Here is an 18,399-nt window from a genome sequence, read left to right as displayed (position 1 = left end):
GCCTACATTTATACATATCCTACACTTAAAGTATTTACAGTGAATTATTTGAGAAAAACAAAAAAAGTATTAAAGTAGTAGCCGTAGTAATAAAAGTAAATGATAGAAATGATAACAACAAAAAAGTATGGTAGCCATAGCCTAAGCCTACTACTGAAATTTGGTATGATTTCTGTATTTTGCATCATATTTCAAGAATTGAAATGTGGTTTATTGTAGGCCTACATGGTCCCTGTGAAAAAAAACATTAAATACAAATAAATAAATAGCCTAATAAACAAAGTGGCACTGAAAGTGTAAATTCCATAACTATTTGATTTAGACCTGTTAGTGTTTCATACAGTAGCTCACTCCCCCGTGCTTAAAACAAAAAAAGTTGTTGTTTTTGTGTGCACCTGAAGATGCATGTACAATAAACCAAACGGTAGATGTCTCCCTACTCCGTGCAGCTGTGTATCTGCATGGGTACTGTCGGTACGATGCTGTACAGAGATGACCGAGTCGCCATTTTGAAAAGCAAATCGTTCACAGCACACCCACTCTGAGTACTGGAACTATGCCGCGGGGCCGACCTCGCAAACTGAGAGTTAAAAGCAACGACGAAACAGGTAACAAGTACCAAATTGCAACGAATAAAAAATACAGAGTATGGGCTATCCAAATAACCTGGTATTATTTGGACAAACATCTCTGTATCTGATATAATAACACTTCAATGTAGTGTATATAGTCCCCGGATATAGTATTGCGGGTGGGCTTTGCTTTGTGCGGCGAAGGAGTGATTGAGGCGGAATGATATTAATAACGTTTCGGTGGCGCTTCTTATTGGCTTCCAGTCTAAATTGGTGTCCGCGAGGGAAAGGACAGCGGTCTTGTGCAGTGTTGGTTAATGTACTGTTTTTAGACATAAATCTTTGTTTATTTGTAATTCGTCGTTAGCTTGTTGTTGCTAACTAGCTCGCGTTGCTATCGTTAGCTTCGAGGCTAACACGCCAAAATGTTGGCCATTGTTATTTTGATCCCGCGATGCACTGTTAGCGCTGCTCTCCAGCTGCTGATGGATCAGAACAAGTTGCCACACTCACGTATTGACATGCTCCCTAAAGTGTTGAAATGGGCTGTCGGAAAGCATTCACTGTGCTGGCATGCTGGTGTCATTATCGGAATACCATATGTGACGTTATCTCGGTATTAAAGACACGTTTGGGTAACTTAATTGGTAACGTCACGTTAACCACACTTTTCCTCGGATGGATGTAACGTTAACGTTAAGCAGCCTCACATTAGCGTTAACGTTACATAGACTTTTCACATTGGGTTGATTACCTATCAGTCACATAGACAGTCCATGGTCACATACTGTCCAAGCAATGCCTGTGACTGTGACAGCTAAGATGGGAGCGTGGAACCGAACATGCTTAGACTAACATTATTTGATAGTAGGCTATAACTGTATCTGTAAACACGCGACCTATGAACTGAAACCCAATCATAAAATAATATCTCATTGTCTATTTATTAGTCTTCTTGGGAGGCAAATAAGGTGAATAAAAAAACTGAATTTTACTAGTGTACCTCCATTATGCACCTCACGTGTTGTTGTTGAATATAGACTAATGGTAATTGGTCAAAGACTGCTATAGTGGTTGTGGTAGTCTACAGTTAATTTCCATCTATACATTTGACATATAACAAGTTCAGTCAAACCTAAACATACTGAATATAATATGAATCTACAATATAATTGTAACATACAAATACATGCAGGCTCAATTCATAAAACACAGTGGTGGAAAGTACATTTACTGAACTAGGCTACTACTAATTTGAGGTACTTGTACTTGAGTCCTTTCTTTTCATGCTACTTTCTACTTCCAACGTTACTCCACTACGTTTCAGAGATACATATTGTACTTTTTACTTTCACTACATTAATCTGGCAGCTTACAAATTAATATTTTTGCACACCAAACACATGTAGTTTATAAAATACGATGTTTTATTACAAAATTAAACTACCCAACAATATAAATATAGGCCTACAAGTCCAGCTGAAATGATTAGACCATTAAACACAGAACTGTTGATCGTTTCCACTTTCTAAAATGTGAGGATTTTTCTGCATTGAGTACTTTTACTTTTAATAAAACCTTTCCTGATGATACTTTACTTCAGTCATATTTTCAATGCAGGACTTTTACTTGTGACAGAGTATTTTTACAGTGTGGTATTATTAGTACTTTTACTTAAGTAAAGGATCGGAATACTTCTTCCACCACGGCTAATACATTATATAGACCAGGACCCCAAGTAGTTGTTGCCCTAATAAACGATGCAATACAACTTTACAACTCAAAGTGAAACAATTTCAAACTACTTTCAAATTCCAGAGAGAGGACGGTCATATGATAGGGTGTATACAAAAATACTTTTTGGATGCAAACCAAACAATTTCTTTTTTTTTTAAACATAAAACCACTGAACACAGCACCTGTGGAATTTAAGTAGAAAATGCACCGTATCTGATGTTCTTCAGCTATTCTTGTCACAAGAAAGCCTCTTGAACCAAATGAAGATATTGTAGTGTTTTCTCTTGCACTCGATCAGATGCGGATCCCAGTAACACTAAGGCGGACGGTCTTAGTGATGGAGAGCTCAAGGAAAAGAAGTGCTCAATCTGCTCCCAGGTCTTCACCACTGAGAGCCAGCTGCAGAAGCATCTCCGTGAACATGAGATCAACGATAAGGTAAGTACAGCACATAAATGTCGGCACTCAGCCATAACAAGTCAGTGAACACAGTTTTTAACCTTTATTTATTTATTTATTTATTTACTGACAAGGTCAGAAGAGTATGCTTGCTCTCTATCATCAGCACTGTGTTTGTATTCTTACGATGCCACACATTCAGATCTTCAGTCAGGCCAGTATAACAACATCCACTCCAGTAGAACCACACTATTATTATTAATTCAATTCAATTGTATTTATAGTATCAAATCATAACAAGAGTTATCTCAAGACACTTTACAGATAGAGTAGGTCTAGACCACACTCTACTCGCTGTAATTTACAAAGACCCAACAATTCCAGCAATTCCCCTAAGAGCAAGCATTTAGTGCAACAGTGGTGAGGAAAAACTTCCTTTTAGGCAGAAACCTCTGTGGTGAGGAAAACTCCCTTTTAGGGAGAAACCTCAGACAGACCCAGGCTCTTGGTAGGCGGTGTCTGACCATTCTGGTTGGGGGTGTGATGAACAGTGGCAATAATAGTCACAATAAAGATAATGGAAATATGACTAGAAATAGTAGTTGTAGTAGTTCATGGCATAGCAGGGCACTGCAGGGCGTTACAGGGTGTAGCATGGCATAGCAGGACGTAGCAGGGCACTACAGGGCATAGCAGGGCACTGCAGGGCGTTACAGGGTGTAGCAGGGCATAGCAGGACGTAGCAGGGCACTACAGGGCGTAGCAGGGCACTACAGGGCATAGCAGGGCACTGCAGGGCGTTACAGGGTGTAGCAGGGCATAGCAGGACGTAGCAGGGCACTGCAGGGCATAGCAGGACGTAGCAGGGCACTGCAGGGCGTTACTGGGTGTAGCAGGGCGTAGCAGGGCCCTGCATGGCATAGCAGGACGTAGCAGGGCACTTCAGAGTGTAGCAGGGTGTAGGAGGGCGCGAAGCAGGACCACGACGAAAGCTGCAGCCATGATTTAGGTGCCACCCTAATCCAAGGAAAACTGCTGGGTGAAAAAAAATGAAAATAAAGATTTAGACTCCGGGGAATAAGCTCCCCAGAGCTAAGTTAGTAACAAGCATTTCTGGGACGTGGATGCACGCAGATGGAAAGAAAGAGGAGAGAGGGTCTCAGTGTGTCAAAGGAAGTCCCCCGGCAGTCTAAAACTATAACAGCATAATTAAAGCTGGTGCAGGGCAAACCTGAGCCAGCTCTATAACTTGTAACCTTTAAACCAGTTGAGATTCAAATGCCTTCTTCAGCTCAGATGATATTTCACAATGTGAAAATTCAAAGCTGCCGTAGATGCCATTGTTTGTCTGAACTTTATCACAATATTTGGTGCCGTCGGCTTCCACAGCTTCTGTAATGTGCTGTTAACAGCAACATGGTGGGCATCCTCCCGTATTCTCGTCATACAGAACACATCTTGGGTTATTTACCTATCCTTACACAACATTACATTAGAGCCCCGGCTTTCTGTATCGCCACATGTTTCAGTTAAGCGGGTAAGATGTAAATGAGCACAGCCTCAGTTGAGTTGATTAAACAAACAGCGGCTCAATAAGACTTGATGCTGGCCTGTTTAAGACAAGTCTTGTGGTATTTCTGGGAAGCAAAGGAGCGCAAAAGCACAACCTGTCCCCTTGCCCCTGAACTTTGAACAGTGGAAAGTATTGTCGAACTGCAATGGCACAGTGTGACTCCTGGATGAATACAAAATCAACATGGAAGATAGGTCATGTACATAGGTACAGTATGTGTGAATGGCTATGTACAGTAATTCATAACACTAGTGTGTTATTTTAACACTAGTGTGTTATGAATTACATCACAGTGGGTTTGCTGTGAGCCATTCAAAGGGAAAATGCATACATTTACATTGTTGCATTGCTAGTTGTTTTTGTGGTGGTGCAGCTCAGTTATAGCTTGACTATAACAAACATTTTGCTAAGAAGGATCAAAATTGCTTAATCTAACCCCCACCCCCCTAGCTGGTGCCCAATAACAGTCTTAAATAGCACAGCAAATATTACACCCCCTTCACGTAGCTGTTGAATCACAGCCGCAATTTCCTCTGCTGCTGTGTTTACTGGCCGGTGATAGTAAAAGTAATTGAATCTTCATTTCCTCCTCCCATATTTTGTGGCCCTACATATGAAAATCCTACAATACATATTGCACTAAATCAAAAACACAAATCTTCATAGTGAGCATCCACTAATGAGTCAGATGGTTCTGCTAACCATGCTTTGTAATTTATAATAATTAGTTAAGATACTGTGTGAAGGATTTTCCTGCCCATCAAGAAGATGTGTTTTACACTTTTCACTGGTGACTCTTGGAGCGAGGATAACGGGATGGATTTGTGTGGGAACTTATTTTTCCATAGAGCAACAGGTGATTTTTTTTTTTTTTTAGGAAAATTACATTTTTTGGGGGGGCTTTTCTGCCTTTAATGGACATGACAGCTAGGTGAGAGAGGGGGATGACATGAAGGAAATCGTCACAGGTTGGATTCGAACCCTGGACCACTGCGTCGAGGCATAAACCTCTATGTACTGTATATGTGCGCCTGCTCTACCAACTTTTTTTAACAAACAGAATAATTGTGCATTCATTCATGTTTGAATATATGTCTAGGTCACCGTTTAGTGTCTAAGTGCGCCCTCTTCTCTCCATTTACCAGCTGCAACCACACACATCTTTGCCCTCTCCCCCTTTTAAGATCCATCTACACTCCCTTGCTGTCTCTCTGTCACTCACACACACACCTACCTTACTTCATTTGTAGCTGCACCTGTAGTGGGCCATTTCAATTTCAAGCCCACCATGTTCCCACTTCCACAGGCACTGTCTCTGAGGCTGAAGAGTAGCAGCCTCGGGGTCTGCCACTCTGAATAAGACTCACCGCAGTCAGAAAGTACTCTGGAATCAAGTCAGTCAGCTCCTCTTAATAGAAATGGAATTTAATATTGGGGCCATTTCTGCCTCATGGGAAATCATGTTTTATGTTGTCTGGTAGATTTCTGTACTTGTATGTCACATTGTCTCTTTCTTATTCTCCCTCTCTCTCTCTCTCTCTAGCTGAGACACACGGCAGAGCCGCCGCTAGTTAGCTTAGCATAGTGAATGGAATCCTATGTTGCCGGTTAGCATGTTGTGAGTAAAAGTGAGCCAACAAAAGACAAAAAAAAAACCTAATTACTTGCACTGAGACAAAAAATGCGTTGGCCCACCTATCTACAGCCAGGGTAGACCGTGATAAGCCCTATTTCAACAAGCGGTGGTGTATTCCTTTAAGTCAGTTATCTTATAATAATGGTAATTTGCATATATTTCCAGAACAGAAATCTCTATATTGGATGAAGCCAGGTTCCAAATTATTTTTTAATGTTGTTGATAAAACAACATTTTATCGAAAAAAAATTTATCGAGGGAATTTTGGATATCTCTTTTTATCACTACATAAATCAGAAAATACTCTCAACAGCCATAACATTTTCACCATGATTCTAGGCTGGTGGCCTATACTCAACGCTTACGTGTCCATTGTGTTTTTTTTACTGTAAGGTAGTACATTGAGTAAGGTGCTAAAGAAACACCTTTTGTCGTCACCTGTCTCCACCAAGAGTGAGAATTAACATCAACAAGGACTCGACTGCAGAGGGAGACGTCTGAGAGCTTTTACACTGACATTATTCACTACTCTCTTTAACTTCTCCTCTCTCCCTCGCAGCCTCATCGGTGTGACCAGTGCCCACAGACATTTAACGTGGAGTTCAACCTCACACTCCACAAGTCCACGCACACCACCTCAGACTTCACCTGCCCCGTTTGCAATAAAAGGTTCTCCCGCATCGCCAGCCTCAAGTCCCACATCATGCTGCACGAGAAGGAGGAGGTTAGTCACCTCGGCGGTCAAAACGTGAAACCGTCATTGATTTTGCATTTAGGAACAACTTGTATCTGTCTGTGTTGTCTCCTCTACCACCTCTGCCACCCACCCTGCAGAATTTGATCTGCGTGGAGTGCGGAGACGAGTTCATTCTTCAAAGCCAGCTGTCTCTGCACTTGGAGGAGCACCGGAAGGAGCTGTCGGGCGTCAAGGTCTACACCTGCAAGACCTGCGACAAGGAGTTCAAGACGTCGGCGCACCTCAAGGAGCACATGAAGAGTCACGTCAAGATGAGGTCACGCACGGCTGCAGAGGCCGATTTATTTCATTTGACCGAGTCAGGCGGAAAAACGGCTTGAAGTTAAAAAGCAAAACATAAATCCAACAGCTATCAAAAGGAACTATGAGGATCTTGTTCTAGGCAATTTAGGGTCTAACATCTACCACTGTGATGATGATACCGGGGGATCGTAGCGGCCCACCGACAGTGTGTCACACCTCATTTCATTTTCCAATTTGTATGCCAAATGGATTTCAAGGAGGTAGTGTTTTATGGAGATGGAGGGGCATCTGAAACAGCAAGGCAAGGCACCTCTAACAGCAGTTAGACTTTCAAGAGACAGTAACACTTTCCAATAAAAAAAAAAAAAAAGCAGTCCTAAAGGGCACAGTGACAGAATGACGCAGGAGATTTCAGTATAATTCTTTATTATACATGAATTCTATATTCAACTGAAAGTTGGAGTTTTGTACATTCTCATTCATTCTGTTGAAGTATACAGCCTATACAAGGGCAACGGCCCTCAGTGCTGTGCGCAAACCCTCTATAGACTATTTCTAATTAAAGCTAAACATTAGAACCATGGTTCAAAAAGAGCCTCGCAACAGCAACAGCAACAGTAACAGTAACAACACCAGCTTGAGAAGATTCCACTTGTACATTTATCAACTCCAAACTGCATGTGTGAAAATTAAAGACGGGGTTTGATCTAAAACCAGTATCAGGGACGGACAAACAACTGACGTGATCTAGTTGAAGGTCCAGAAGAAGAATGATGAAATCTGCATTGTGGTAATTTTGATGATTGTGATATGGTATGTAAAACCAACTTGACATTATGTGGGTCTACTCCTTCCGCAGGCTGCTCAGCTCTAGTTCAAGAAACTACAAGAAAAACATTGACCGCAGTGGGTTCCAGAACAGCTGCCACCACTGTGGAAAGGCTTTCAAAAAGCCCAGCCAGCTTGTTAGGCACATACGAATACACACAGGTGAGTGGAAAAGCACAGAAAAGGGATGACATCTTTAAGTTTACGTAGATATAGTGACCTTTTAATGGTTCTTGCTCAGAGGAATTACTGTAAAAAAAAACTTGTTGCGTGGGTAAAATTTCAATATCGATATAACAAATATTCCCGTGCGAATGTGCGCTTGTTCAGCCGTCTGGGTTCAGGTGATGTAGCCAGTAGCTTTCCACCCGCATGTTGTTTGTTGTTTACACAACGTCCACTTGCCTTGCTGGCTGAATGACTAATGGCGGACCGAGTTCATTCCTCTGTGCTTCGAATCTGAAACAGCCCTTAAGCTGATGAGGTTAGGAATCGCTTTGGGACACACACACACACGCACGCACGCACGCACGCACGCGCACACACACACACACACACACACACACACACCTTAAGTATTATTAGTACTAAAGATGGACCCAACCAACCAGGGTGTTGTGTGTTTTTTTTATAGTCTTAAATTGCTATAAAATACAACCAAACATGATGATATAAGTCTGTGTAAAATATAAGATTAACCGTATCTTGGTAAATTCTTCATCTTTTCTTTGTTAAAATAAACAGCATATCTTTAAAAAAAAGAAAGAAAAAAGAAATCCAATTTTTGAGTAAAAATCCAACTTTTTGCGTAAATGCATCTGCTTTAAAAGAAAAGTCACAATAATGAACTGGTCCAAATATGAAATGCTGTAACCAGCCTCAAAAGCTGCTTTAAGTAATGAGAATGTAACAATAGAGTGGAGTAAGTGAGGATGTCTTAAAGGAGCCCCCAGTATTTACCCCTATCCTTCACTATTTACCTTTTTTTTGTTTTGAAGTTATTCATTTAGATTCTAGAAATTGTCCTCAGCATTTCTGACTATTTGATCTGCGTTTGACCCTCCCCTTGCTCTCCCCTCCAGGCGAGAGGCCCTATAGGTGCACACATTGCGGCAAGGCTTTCAACCAGAAGGTGGTGCTGCAGACTCACATGGTGCGACACACTGGAGAGAAACCTCACCTCTGCATGTTCTGCCCTGCTTCCTTCTCCCAGAAAGGGAACCTGCACTCCCACGTTCAGAGAGTCCATTCTGAGGTAAGGGCACAGTGCTACAGGTTTGCAAGTGAAGTACTCACGCCTCAAATACCGTATAGGAAATGTCTCTGTGTGATGTGATTAGGGGGACTAGATCCCAACAAACCAAATGTGGGACAAAGAGTATGTTTGTGTGTGTGACAATGTTGGACACGTTACCATGGCTGAGAGCTTGGATCATACATTTAAATCTCGTAAAATAGAAAAACAAATAATATTTTTAGACGGCAGACATTTTGTTTTGTTTCATATTATATACTACAAATGTTGAACCTGATCCAAATCGTACCCTGTCATCTTCCTAGACTCCAGAGTTCATTTCAGAGAGCTTTATTGTCCCAAAAAGGGAAAATGTGATCTGCAGTTGGCGGTACAAAAACCTAAAGTAACCGAAACAGTGACTATATACAAAATGCAACAAAGTAAAATTCCGACCTATATATCTGCAATCTGTAGTTGAGATTCCATGTTAGAGGAACATTTGGGCCCAATCTTGCTCTCAGTGCACTTGCCTTTGTACACCGACGCATGTATCATTCCTGTTTTGCACCTGACGCACAGCGGACTTTTCCCTCCACAGACGCACGTTGGTAAATTAGGGAATGTATTTGTTCAGAGAAAAGAGGAGGCGTGTTCAGGCGCAAACGTTCCCTGGTGCTATTTTGCAGTTTCAGAAAACTTTTTTAGCTACTTGCGTTTCACGTTTGATACTTGTGTTTCAGATCGTTAAAATAGGGCCCATGAAGTCTTTCATTTTCAGTTGACAGTGTCGTGTCAAGTTTAAGCTTTCAATCTTGGACTGTTAAAGACAGTGTCGCTTATGGGTTATGATATCTGAATTTGCAATTTCTAAGTATCTGGACATAATGGACAAAAAAGACACAGGAAATTGGTGCAACCGTACAAACATATCGCCACCTCTTTATTGTTTCCACAGCCGGGGCGTTTTAATGGGGTTTTCTTTAGAATAAATTGAGTCTGAATAAAAAGCCTGACACTCCGTTCACTGTGATGATCAGTCCGGTTGAATTAATGCTTATGAGTACATTTAATGGCTGGTTTTGCCACATCCATTGTGTTCCAGTGCAAAAATAGTGTTTGTACGTGTTGGATAATCATTTTCTTTTAGGGGTTCAATTGGTGGAATGGCTTTTCACACTTTCTTTTAGTCTTTTTTTTTTTTAGGTCAGAACTAATTGAAGCGTGGATTTTGTTTTCTTTCTTGCTAGCTAAAGTGGTTGTGTATTCCAGGCTAAAAGCCCATGATGGGGCCAGCTGATTTAACTACTTCTGGGAAGCCAAACAGTAGGAACATTTGAATAATGCATCTAATTTTCACAAGTGTCCTTCAGCTTTCCTGTTTCAGATAGTTTGTCCTTGTGATTGACTGACTTTCTGAATAAATTATGGTCAGGCGTTATTCACATTAGATTTCATGAGCACATGCATACTCGGCAGCCAGGGGACTACAATCATCATCAGATGGGATAATAAACGGCACGAATCAGCTATAGAATATAAATCTATCCACTTAGCGGATTCCATCTGCTTCCCGTTATTAAACTTCCTTCACGGTTGGTTTTTCCCTCATGGGGAAACAATCGCCTTCCCACATTATTTATTTATATTTTTTGTGGCACACTTTACAGGCACACTTGCTCTTATGTTTTTTTTCTTTTCTTTTCTTACTGCTCCTACACTCCCCACTCAGTTTTTGAAGTAGCATCACTTCAAACTTTGTTTTCCACCCACCACTTGCTGCCATTTCATGTTGGTGGTTCAGTGTTCAAGCTATTTTCCCCTCTCTCACTTCAGTCGAAACTCCAAAAATCTGCCAAACTCAATCAAGGGTCCATGTATCTGCTCTGGATGTTTGCTTTCCCCAAGGCCAATTCAACAAACTCTACTGTTTTTTTTTTATTATTATCCAAAAGTCAATACTGCTTCCTTCTCATTTCAGATATTCAGTGGTCATGAAAGCACTGCACTATACTGTACACTACTGACACTATTAACTAAGGGTTTACAGACTTTTTACTCAATAATACACAATAAACATTATGTTTTCCCTACTTCAGACACATTATACAACTTTGACACTTGATAATTCTATGACTTTCTGTAGACAGACCAAATGCAGTGTTTTCTATCTTTAAGGTGATATGAGTATGATAATCTCAACTAATAGCTGAGAACGTGAAAATGGCGAGCAGGCGTGCAAAAGGAAAATGTACACACATTGAGACTGCTTCCCATTTCATGCTGCAAATAGTTTCATGCACGCTATGATCTTTTCACATCCAAGTTGTTGGTAACCTGTTGGTCACAAGCAGCACCTACAATAACAAAGCCTCTTATGACGATATGCAATCAAGCAATTCAAATTTTGGGAAGGAAGCCAATACGATCTCATCATTGTCATGTTCTCAGAGAAATTAAATATGTAAAATTTTGATAATTTTACAAAATTTGCAAATCATAAACTTGTATATAAGTGCCTACATAGCCAGGCTCTCCAGGTTCTCAGTGACCTAGTGGTTCCTCTTAGAGCTTTGGGTTCTGTATCGCGTAGAGCATCCAGCAGGAATTGTAAGATGCCCTTATGTAAATCCTCTTTATGACAAACAGCCTTTTCTGTTCGGGGGGATCAATATGTGGAGTTTGTTACCTACTAAACTCAAACGTGATCCTGACTGGGATAATTTTAAACTTCATCTGAAACTGTTTTTGAAGAGGGAGCAGTCATGTAGTCATGAATAATCTGGTGCTCCTGTTTTATGGTGATTTATTGTATTAGTCTGTGTTTTGTATTGTTTTGTCTGTATTTTCTTGTGAGTTTTGCATTTTAAGGTCTATGTATCTATTGATGAGTTTGTGTTCTCTACTGTCTTTTATGTAAGTGTTGAGTTATTGTATTTAAAAAAAAAAAGGGGGATCATCAAGGGACGTGCATTGCAAATTATCTTAGGCTATAAATGCGGTGGTGGGTGGCATAGGTCTATGCTACATACTTGTCCCTATACAAATAAACATAAATAAATAATCACTTTGTGAAATGGAGCTCCAGAATCTGCCTTGCTTTAATTAGTAGTACTCAATCTATAATCTTCAAATAGATCATTTATTTATTGGGAAATATAGGGATATCCGCTGAGTTCTACCAAGTCTGCATACGTTGCTCCACGAAACTCAGTTTGGTTGGGATTGTGATAGGCGGAGTCAATATCATCGTACATTTCTCTCTGAAATACAACATTTTCAGTGACTAGAATGAGTCACTGGACGGGAGCTTAAAAAGCCAAAGACATACATCCAGCCAGGGATAATGTCTTGTTTTATGTTCTCTTACAGACTAAAGGCGTACCCCTGTTCCCGTGCATGGACTGCAGCTGTGTATTCAAGAAGTTGGGCAGTCTGAATGCCCACATCAGCAAGATGCACATCTCTGTGATTGAGGTGCCCTCCAGCACTCCGGTAAGATGCAGAGCAGAACAGATGTGCAAATAGGTCCTTACACTTAATCGGCCCAGCATCCACTTTGAGTATACTATTACCACACTTATTCTTTGAAACAGGGTAGCACAGGTATAGTGTAGCCCAACAGCAGATAAACAGAGGGCATGTAGTTTCAATGTGCAACTATATTTAATTCCGAATTTTAAGTTAGTTTCAAGTTAGTTGCATTATTTACTTATTTTATTTAAGTCTATTGTCAAGATCGTCGGTTAGCATCTGTCTCTCTGACTTAATAATTCCTTTATAAACCATTGCTTCTTTTTCAAAATATGTTTTTATCTTTCTCCTTAATGGTAGATAATGATGCTAGTCATTTTTTCTATTGGCATTTCAGTACACCCTTTCCATTTGCCAAAAAAACCCTTCATTTGCCCTCAAAGAGCATCACTCTCTTCCAGTTTCATGCTGTTAAACATTTCTGATCAAATCAAGCAAATTGGACCTAACATACTGCCAGTCTTCTCAGTGATGGCTTCCTTTGGTTACAACAATGGTAATAATATTTCAACATAATATGGTGCAATTACTAGGGGAGTAATAACTAATTATCGTGTGCAGTTTAGTGATGTCAAAATGCAGTAGTAGACTCAGGCTGTATGAGCAACAGGGGAGAAAAGATTCAAAAAGCCACCAGCTGCATGCAGCGGGGCATTAGTGCCTGGGGGACCAGGAGGGCATTTTTCACCATAGAGGCATGAGGCATCCCCTGAGGGCACATTGTCTCGCACGTAGAGGCCAGCACATTTATCATCATGTGCTGCATTACATTATCTCCACTGAAAAGGCCACCGTAGAGGACACTTTATCATATTTTATATACCACAGGGCACGTTTATGGCATTTTTTTTCAAACATGGGAAGACCACCAGTGTTAAAATGCTACATGCCACTAGGCGTGGGCCGGTTACCGGGTTCAAGGTATGCCGCGGTTGGAAAAAAGTCACGGTTTTAAAACCGCTAACATTTTCCGTTAGGTATGAGCTGATTTTTATGAGTGGTCAAGGAGAAAAACTGCAGTTTAGTAATCCCTGTCCCTGCCAGTGTGCAGAGTGTGTGTTTTTTTTATTTTTTATTACCCAGACACATTGCAATTCCGTGAAACCGTGATATTTTTGCTGAAGGTTATCATAACCTCAGAATCGTATACCGGCCCATGCCTACATACCACATATCCTCAGACAAACTGACCTTGTATATCATAGCCACTGCCTGTATTTATTTTATTCTCTTTGTTGGCATGATACATTAAAGTGTCAATGATTCACACAGATGTAGACACTAATTTCCATTTTGTTCAGATATGCCCAATGCCCTGTTTATTTTGTGCTCCAAAGAGCCCCAACAATTAAGCTAGTCTGCTTTTAAACTGTGGCCTGTCCTGATCTTGTAACTGTCCCTTTGTCAAATTGGTCCTTGTCTTCTTTCTTCCCTCCTTCTCGCTCCATTCCCCCTCTTCTTCCCCCTCAGGATACAGAGGCGACAGGTCAGGCTCCTGGGGAGTCAGAGGGTGGCGAGGGGGTGACAGATGTCATCCAGCAACTTCTGGAGCTGTCAGAGCAGGTCAGCGGAGAGACAGTCCAGCCCCAACCTCCAGAGCCAGCTATTGCCATGGAAACTGCCATCAACCAAGACATCCTGCAGGTGGGCAAAGGACATTCACCCACGCTAAATAAATTAGATGATCACGAACAAAACTCAGTAGTAATCAGGGCTCCATAAGACCACTGGGAACCACATGCCTCAGACCTAACCCACAGCTATATTATTCAAATGTAAATCTCAAAACATCCGAGTGCACCACTTCAGCTCCAATTCCCCCACCCATACTCATCTGCAGGGCCATCCTGTCCTGAGAGGAGCTGTTGCCATACCAGGCAGTTAATCTTCCCACTCCACTCCACACACACACACACACACACACACACACACACACACACACACACACACACACACACACACACACACACACACACACACACACACACACACACACACACACATTTATATGGAAATGATTTGGATGGAGATCGGAGGACCCACAGTGGGAATATATACACAAAGAGAAAGTTATCTTCAAACTCACTAAAATGTCCCTGAAATAATGTTAGTTTGAAACCAAATTATTCTCTGTCAATTTGTTTTCTCTTTGGTGACTGAATGTCAGGATGTTGGTGTTGGTGGTGGTGGAAACATGATCCATCCAGAGGAAAGGAGACAGTATAATAATGAATTAATGAATATGTACCAGGAAGCTTTATAAAGGAGTATAGCTGAATACAGCCTCGGCTCTCCAACACAAAAGGATGTGATTATCACTGAGCTGTGGTTCTGGACCATGGCTTATATTTTTGTCAATATATGCAATGTTTTGTCAATATTTGCCACATTATTTCAAGCCATACCTCAAATTGTTGCAACTTACAATGACAATATATATATATATATATTTTTTTTACATGAATATATTTACTATTTTCCTAACATTTGAGAAAACAATCCGTTATAAGATGTGGCTTGCATTTCCATAACTGTAGTTGGTTGTACATGGAGTCATTTTTCAGCTGTGGTGTTTGAGCAGATTTCTGTTCTGTTTCTGTAGCAAGCTCTGGAGAACAGCGGGCTGAGTGTGGTTCAGCCACAGAGTGACGCCCCGTCCAGAGAGTCACAGAACCAGACCACTGAGGGAGCTGCCGCAGAAGGCAAGAAAGTACAAGGTCCCGACAAAGCGGCTAGGGAGAGGAAAAGGAGCATTTTTAAGAAACCTATACAAATGCCAGGTATGTGGGGTCTTACAGAACATTCACTGTGTCACAGTCACAATGAAAAGCCTATAAACGTCAAGTAAGATATTGACTCCTTATGAATTAGTGTTGAAGCTCAGTAGGTTTGCTGTTGCTTTTAAAGGTCCCATGGCATGAAAATTTCACTTCATAAGGTTTTTTAACATTAATATGCGTTCCCCCCGCCTGCCTATGGTCCCCCAGTGGTTAGAAATGGCGATAGATGTAAACCGAGCCCTGGGTATCCTGCTCTGCCTTTGAGAAAATGAAAGCTCAGATGGGCCGATCTGGAATCTCCTCATTATGAAGTCATAAGGAGCAAGGTTACCTCCCCTTTCTCTGCTTTGCCCACCCAGAGAATTTGGCCCACCCATGAGAGAGAGACATCATGGCTTTCAAACAAGCAAAGTGGCAGTTCGTCAAGGACACACCCCCACTCTCCACCTTGCCCCCCCCCCCCTCTCCTCCTCAATAGCTCCAGACACAGAAATGGCACATACTAAGGAAAGCTCAGTGTGGGACTGGCTCTAGTGGCTGTAATTCTGCACCAAGGCTGAATTTTGGTAAAGAGACTTCAGATACAGTATTAGGGAACCACTAAGCACCATGTCATGAGACCTTTAAGTGAAAATCTGTTATTAAGTAGTTTATTATTTATATAAACTGTGCAATCAATTGTTTGCAAAGATAATAGATTAGTTCGTAATGAGAACAGCTTTCAGTTGCAGCGCCAAGCTATCGACTGGCAGAAACACTGGGCAGCTGCTTCACTCTGCCTTCCTTTCCAGGCTCCATCAGGGAGGAGAATGGCGTTCGCTGGCACGGCTGCCCATACTGCTCAAAGGAGTTCAAGAAACCCAGCGACCTTGTTCGCCACATTCGCATCCACACTCATGAGAAGCCTTTCAAGTGCAAACAGTGCTTCAGAGCTTTTGCTGTCAAGAGTACTCTCACAGCACACATGAAAACGCACACGGGTATCAAGGCCTTTGAGTGTCAGTGCTGCCTCAAGTGCTTCTCCACTTCTGGTAGCATGAAGGTACACATGCGTCTGCATACAGGTGAGCAGCAGGTCCACTTCATGAAAGGGTTATTTTTAAAGCCAAACTGAATACAACATTTGAACACACCTTTTTCACTTTATTGGTTTATTCCTTATGTCACATTTGTATGCCAACACAATTAGTATGCACATAAGTAAAAAGGAGACATCAAGCTTTCAACATAATGTTTGCAGCAAATGACAAATGCTAAATTTGTGTAAATATAGTCTACAGCTAGAGCCCTCATTTGCACTAATGTGTTTGCAATCATTCTGTATTTGCTTCTTCTCAGAGAGATTACCTTAAAGAATTATCTGCTGGACATAAAATGTTAGCATTAGTTTTTCTTTCTCTAATTGCTATGTGATGGCACTGTCTATATTAGGTGTTCACTTTAGCTTTGGTTATGTGTTAGCTCCAAGCTTTTGATAGATATGTTCTCAGCTGTTTTTCTAAGGCTTTGTGCTTATACAGGTCCATAACTTTGTCACTTTTCCTTGTGCTGTAAATGGGTTTCATTTACACATATATTATCTCCTGCTAACTGAAAGGCTTTGTAACCTTTTTGTAGACAAAAATTAAATAAAATTATATGACCTTGCTTACATTTTTGGTTTATGTGTGAGTTTCATATTCATTTAGATTGGTTTAGGGGTAGTGGATTTTGATATTTTTTGTATAATTTGTAGCTTATTTTTTTAGAATCTTTTGCTGTTTGTATTAAAGTACATATGTCAGAATCAGTCTAATTCTCTAAATACTAATTCTCCAAAAGTTCTGTTTTTCCCCACTTTTCCTAGGTGTACGTCCTTTCCCCTGCCCTCATTGTGACAAGATATTTCGTACATCCGGCCACAGGAAAACACACATTGCTTCTCACTTCAAAAGCTTGCAGCAGAAGAAGCACAAGTTTCCACGGAAAACCAACAAAGCCAAAGTGTCCAAGAGTAACCTACCTCTGTCTGATATCCCCCTGCAGGAACCCATCCTCATCACTGACTTTGGTAAGAGCATGTGTTAACAGCCACATTTATACACATGGGGTGGTGTGGCATCTGTGTTCATGATTGTAAACATACTGTACACATACTTTTGCAGTTCTCCTGGGGATGAAGTGGAATTCATTGTTCAGTTGCTGTTCGTTTATGTTTCTTTGTTTGCTGCGTGGCTCTGCACAAAATGAAATGTCTTTTCACATGGAACACGTGTTGCTTCTTCACATGTTGCTTAACAGGCCTCATCTCATCCCAAAACCCCCGCTTGGCTTTCCAACAATACCTTGAGGTGGTGGGCAGTGACCGGCCATACAAGTGCCAGTTCTGTAGTAAGGCATACAAGAAATCCAGCCATCTGAAACAGCATGTCAGGTAAAGCTTCTTTATGACACTGCAATTCCAGTACAGAATGTAGAAGAATTGAAGCAATTTGAGGGTCAATACAAGTATTTTCTGATGAATGTGCTGATAGTTGATGCACTTTCTTCATATACAGTATTGAATGGAATATTTTTCCTGAGAGACAAGATACGAGGTGATAGAGGATGGTGTCTTTTTCCACACAGTGGTATTGAATGTTGTGTTAGCTATATGACTTTGTGGAAGCATTTACACAGAGAATAAAAGTGGCCCAAGGATATAGCCTTGGGAAACACCACATATCAGTGGGGCCACCAAAGAGGGACATAACCAACAACTACTGGTGCTGTTTTACAAGTAGGACTTAAACAAGTCAAAAGAATGATTGCCAACCCCTGTTTTTGTGGTTATTTATTGTCCCCAGAGGATGAACCCTACTGATTGTGATGAGACCTTTTCATCCTTCACTTTTCCCAGGCCAAAATTTCTCCTAGAATATTTGGCCTAGAGATGGGAAGTTTACCATTATGGAGTCTCTCTCCATCGATGTTTAACAGAGAATGGATTCATCTGTACTATTGGGAGATTCATGGAGAATCATCAGAATCAGTTCTAAATGGTTCTTAGAAACTAAGCCTAAATAATCCAGTCAGAGAACTACCGAGAATAGTGTGTAGTGTAGAAAAGTTTTTTTTCTGGAATGAG

At 41.0% G+C, this 18,399-nt stretch overlaps 1 protein-coding gene across 1 annotated transcript in view; it reads left to right on the top strand.

Moving 5' to 3' along the window:
• The first annotated feature begins 485 nt into the window (after positions 1–485).
• Positions 486–18,399, top strand: part of LOC120562702 (zinc finger protein 236-like) — a 57,797-nt gene continuing 39,883 nt past the window's right edge. Inside the window, exons 1-12 of the mRNA XM_039806554.1 lie at positions 486–608; positions 2,608–2,747; positions 6,477–6,641; positions 6,752–6,930; positions 7,777–7,907; positions 8,828–9,000; positions 12,352–12,474; positions 13,984–14,157; positions 15,116–15,293; positions 16,085–16,357; positions 17,140–17,343; positions 17,574–17,706. Coding sequence (XP_039662488.1) covers positions 557–608; positions 2,608–2,747; positions 6,477–6,641; positions 6,752–6,930; positions 7,777–7,907; positions 8,828–9,000; positions 12,352–12,474; positions 13,984–14,157; positions 15,116–15,293; positions 16,085–16,357; positions 17,140–17,343; positions 17,574–17,706 — 1,925 coding nt within the window. The 5' untranslated portion in view covers positions 486–556. The remainder of the gene's footprint in view (positions 609–2,607; positions 2,748–6,476; positions 6,642–6,751; positions 6,931–7,776; positions 7,908–8,827; positions 9,001–12,351; positions 12,475–13,983; positions 14,158–15,115; positions 15,294–16,084; positions 16,358–17,139; positions 17,344–17,573; positions 17,707–18,399) is intronic.

The sequence above is a fragment of the Perca fluviatilis genome, chromosome 7 (assembly GCF_010015445.1).
Source record: "Perca fluviatilis chromosome 7, GENO_Pfluv_1.0, whole genome shotgun sequence".
NCBI lineage: Eukaryota > Metazoa > Chordata > Actinopteri > Perciformes > Percidae > Perca > Perca fluviatilis.
Note: the sequence above shows the minus strand (reverse complement) of the source record. Positions and strands in the feature narration are given on the sequence as shown.